Raw genomic sequence first — 3,727 nt, forward strand, 5'->3', positions numbered from 1 at the left:
TTGCTCAGGAATGCCTCAGGGAAGTGTTTTAGGTCCGCTACTCATTTGCTAATTTTCTGTTAAATGCTGACCACTTACAAATATTTTCAGTTATAAATAACACAACTGACGTATGTAGGCTTCCAGCAGGTGTAAACAAATTTGTTATGTGGTGTCAGCAGTCTTAAATGTTTAAATATCAAAAAATGCTGTCGCGTCACTTTTTTCAAAATCGTTATTGTCTTTCATACTTCTTATAGTATATCTAATGTTGTACCTCGATCTGTTAAAGCATCTAAAGATTTAGGTGTAATTTTTGACAGTCGTTTTTTATTTAATAGCCCAATTAATTTCAGGTTATCAAAATCATATTCTGCCGTAGGATTTGTGCGACGGAACAGCTGAAATTTTACGCTATCTTGTATCCTGAAATTACTGTTTAGTGCACTCGTTTGCTCGTATGCCGATTTTATTTGAAGGCCATAAGTTTTTAGTTGACAGGATCGAACGTGTTCAAAAGGTGTCTCTGAAATTTGTATTTATTTATGTGGCGCCACAACCGTGTGTCGGTTTCGGCCGAATCCAAAATGGCGCGCCATCTGCTTCTGTCCTGCGCTGTTGGTGTGAAGACAGGTCCTGCAGCACTTGGTCGTTCCAACGCCTTTCTTTTTGCGGTACCGTGTCATAAATTCGTCTTGCTGGAGCGTCTTCTTTCATTTGGGTGACATGGCCAAGCCGCTGTATTTTTACACGCATGACTATGTCCATGTCCCTATATAGCTCATACAACTCGCTGTTCCAACGTACGCGGTAATCCTCACTAACGCGGAGTGGGCTCCCAAAACTTTTTCATCTGCTGTTAACATCGTCCATGCTTCTGCACCATATATTAGGACGGGAATGATGAGCGTTTTGTAGGTGTACCAGTGAAGTCCTTCGAGAGAAAGCTCTACTTCTCAGTTGCCTATTGAGCCCAAAGTAACCTCCGTTTGATCTCCAGGCTGACTTCATTTCTGTTTTTAATACTGGTCGCAAGGTAGACAAATTCATTCACGACTTCGAATTGTTGGTTGTCAACTCTGACATATTGTCCAAGACGCGAAGACTCCCGGTGTGTTGACAGCGGGTACTTTGTTTTACCCTCATTCATCGCAAGACCCACATTACTCGCCTCTCTCTTTAAAATGGAATATGTCGAGCATCCAGCGCGGTTGGTTTCGCCGATAATGTGGATGCCGTCGGCATATGCTAGTAGCATGGTACTCTTATGAAAGATAGTACCAATGCGGTTCAGCTCGGCAGCTCAAAAGATTTTTTCCAGCAAGAGGTTGAAAACGTCACAAGATAGAGAATCGCCTTGTCTGAAACCTCGCTTGGTATCGAACGGCTCGGAGAGGTTACTTTCAATTCTGACGGCTCTTGTGGTAGCGCGCAACGTCATCATGCACAGCCGTGTTAGTTTTGCGGGGATACCAAACGCAGACATAGCAGCATAGAGGTGATTTCTATCTGTGCTATCAAAGGCGGCCTTGAAATCGACGAAGATGTGGTGTGAGTCGAGTTGTTTTTCGTAGGTTTTCTCCAGGATTTGGCGTATTGTAAACATTTGTACTAAAATCAGTCAAATTCTCTGATCTTACACCTCATGTTTGTTATTGATCAACTGAAAGTTTTTAGAAAGTAGAAGACAGATTCTTGCTCTCTCGTTTGTCTCAACGTTATTAACCCTCCGATGTTCGGTGCCTTATGATGCGGTAAGTGCATCATAAGGGTCTGCCCAGACCCATACAAATAATGTAAGAAATACGGTTTTAAAAAAAATTTTATTAATTTATTTGAACGAATTTGTATTAATTACGAAGAGCAATTGGGTTTACAACTATATAGTTGCATGGAATGTTCATTAAGACATATGGGACGATTACATTTGCTGCAGTTATAACGAGTTTTACGTCGCTTTTTCGAAGAAGAAGCAGCACAATGGTAGCACGATGACCGTGTTGAAGCAACTTGAGCATATGATTGTTGCTGTGCTGCATCTGATGTCGATGGACAAGATTCCGGTACCTAAAAGTAGCGAAATAATTGAATGAGAAAATGAGCGCCTCTTATCACTCTGTTTTGCCGGATTCAGCTCGTCATAGATGATGAAACATTGCCAGTGGCCAACGGTTTGTCGAGCGTTTGCACGAATAGCCAGTCAACATTTGATCCATTGTATCTACCCCCGCTTTAAATTTATTGTAGTCAAAAATTTGATCTGGCTTGAATCCTTTCAATGGATCGGTGCTTTGACGGTAATGGGTAGTGGATAACATAATTACTGGCTTTTCCGGCTTTGCAATATACGAGCACAGAGCGATATTATTATTGTGATAACAAAATAAAGTGCTTTTAACATCACGCTTCGGGTTAAGCAATTCATGCGGAATGAAGGTCTTATATTTTCTTACGGTACCCACGAAAGCCACTCTACGATCCATCAACATTTCTGCCAAGTTGTATGTTTAAAAAAATTGTCAGCATAAACAGTCCTACCGCTGTCCATATAATTTTCCATCAATTTCATGACGACCCGTTCACCTTGATTCGTTTCTCGCTGGCCACCTGGTGGCTTTCCGGTATAAGTTATACCTTCCAAAGGGTAGTTTAAAACAGAGTCACAAATCCATCACACTTTCATGCCATATTTTGCCGGCTTACTCGGAATATGTTGGGTGAATCGAGTGCGCCCACGATATGGAAATAACTGTTCATCGACGGTTACATGACAATCTGGAGTGTATGCTTTCTCTAAATTGGCCATCAGCATGAGCCATACATCGTCCAGGGCAGCAGATTTGCTTTGCTTCAACCTCTCAGCACGAGTACCACTGTTATCGAAACGGATGAAAGTAGTTAAGCTCTTGAACCGATTCAATGACATAGTGGCCTTATAAATTGGCATATTGTAACTGGCCCACAATTCTTTCGCTGGGTGACAATTAGAGTGGAATACACCAGCAATAAGTAGCATCCCAAAAAAAGCATACTTGTCGTCTTCGTTAGTCATTACCCAAGAACGCTGTTTATTACTGTGATGCTTTTCATTCCATAGACGAAACGCTTCAACGGCTTTTCTGTTGGTTTCCCGCACAATGATACTTACGATTTCAGGAGACAGCAATAGCTTGAAAAGGGCTTTATGACTTGGTGACGCTCCTCGTAGTGGCCCTTTACGAGTAAAAGTTGTAACATTGTGACAACGAGGCCTTCCAGGTGGTGGAGGATTTGAATTCCACATCTTACCATCTTTCGACCTGTATATAAGGCCCTGGGTAATAGATGTGCTGCATGATTCCATTGTGGTTGAAGTCTGAGGGGCGATAGCTTCTCTATACAAATCCTCAATATCATCATGGTTTTCATCCGGAATAGCTTCTAACACGATTTCCTGTTCTATATCTGATGCTTCACCGAAGTCATCTTCATCTGGAAAATATTCATCATCTTCTACGTCGCCACTTGTTTCAAATGGATGGGACTCCTGTCCCATAATTTCTTCAATTTGTGCTTGAAGTCGCTGACGTTCTTCCGGACTCACATTTCCTGCACTTAACTTACGAAGCAAACGCGTCATCACATCAACTTCATCCATATTTACTTGTTCCATTTTATTTAAAAAAACACTTCCCACTAATTAAAAAACACGTGTTTACTTTAATTTTCAAATGTCAACTAAAAAATTATCTCTGCCGCTGCCTCCGCT

The 3,727-nt window shown here is 41.5% G+C and overlaps 1 protein-coding gene across 1 annotated transcript; it reads right to left on the bottom strand.

The window, feature by feature from the left end:
* Positions 1 to 1,833: 1,833 nt before the first annotated feature.
* On the bottom strand, positions 1,834 to 3,514 carry LOC129235530 (uncharacterized). The gene is made up of 2 exons (XM_054869420.1): positions 3,128 to 3,514; positions 1,834 to 2,046 (listed from the first exon to the last, which is right to left on the bottom strand). Exons 1-2 carry the CDS (start codon positions 3,512 to 3,514, stop codon positions 1,834 to 1,836), a joined length of 600 nt encoding a protein of 199 aa, XP_054725395.1.
* Between the last annotated feature and the right edge of the window lie 213 nt (positions 3,515 to 3,727).

Source organism: Anastrepha obliqua, chromosome 1 (genome assembly GCF_027943255.1).
Source record: "Anastrepha obliqua isolate idAnaObli1 chromosome 1, idAnaObli1_1.0, whole genome shotgun sequence".
Classification (NCBI taxonomy): Eukaryota; Metazoa; Arthropoda; class Insecta; order Diptera; family Tephritidae; genus Anastrepha; species Anastrepha obliqua.

Excerpts from the sequence above, each read along its gene's own strand:
- LOC129235530 (XM_054869420.1), bottom strand. The coding sequence starts at position 3,514 with ATGGGACAGGAGTCCCATCCATTTGAAACAAGTGGCGACGTAGAAGAT. Across the intron at positions 2,047-3,127 it reads TATTGCTGTCTCCTGAAATC|GTACCGGAATCTTGTCCATC; the intron begins GTAAGTATCATT and ends CGCTACTTTTAG.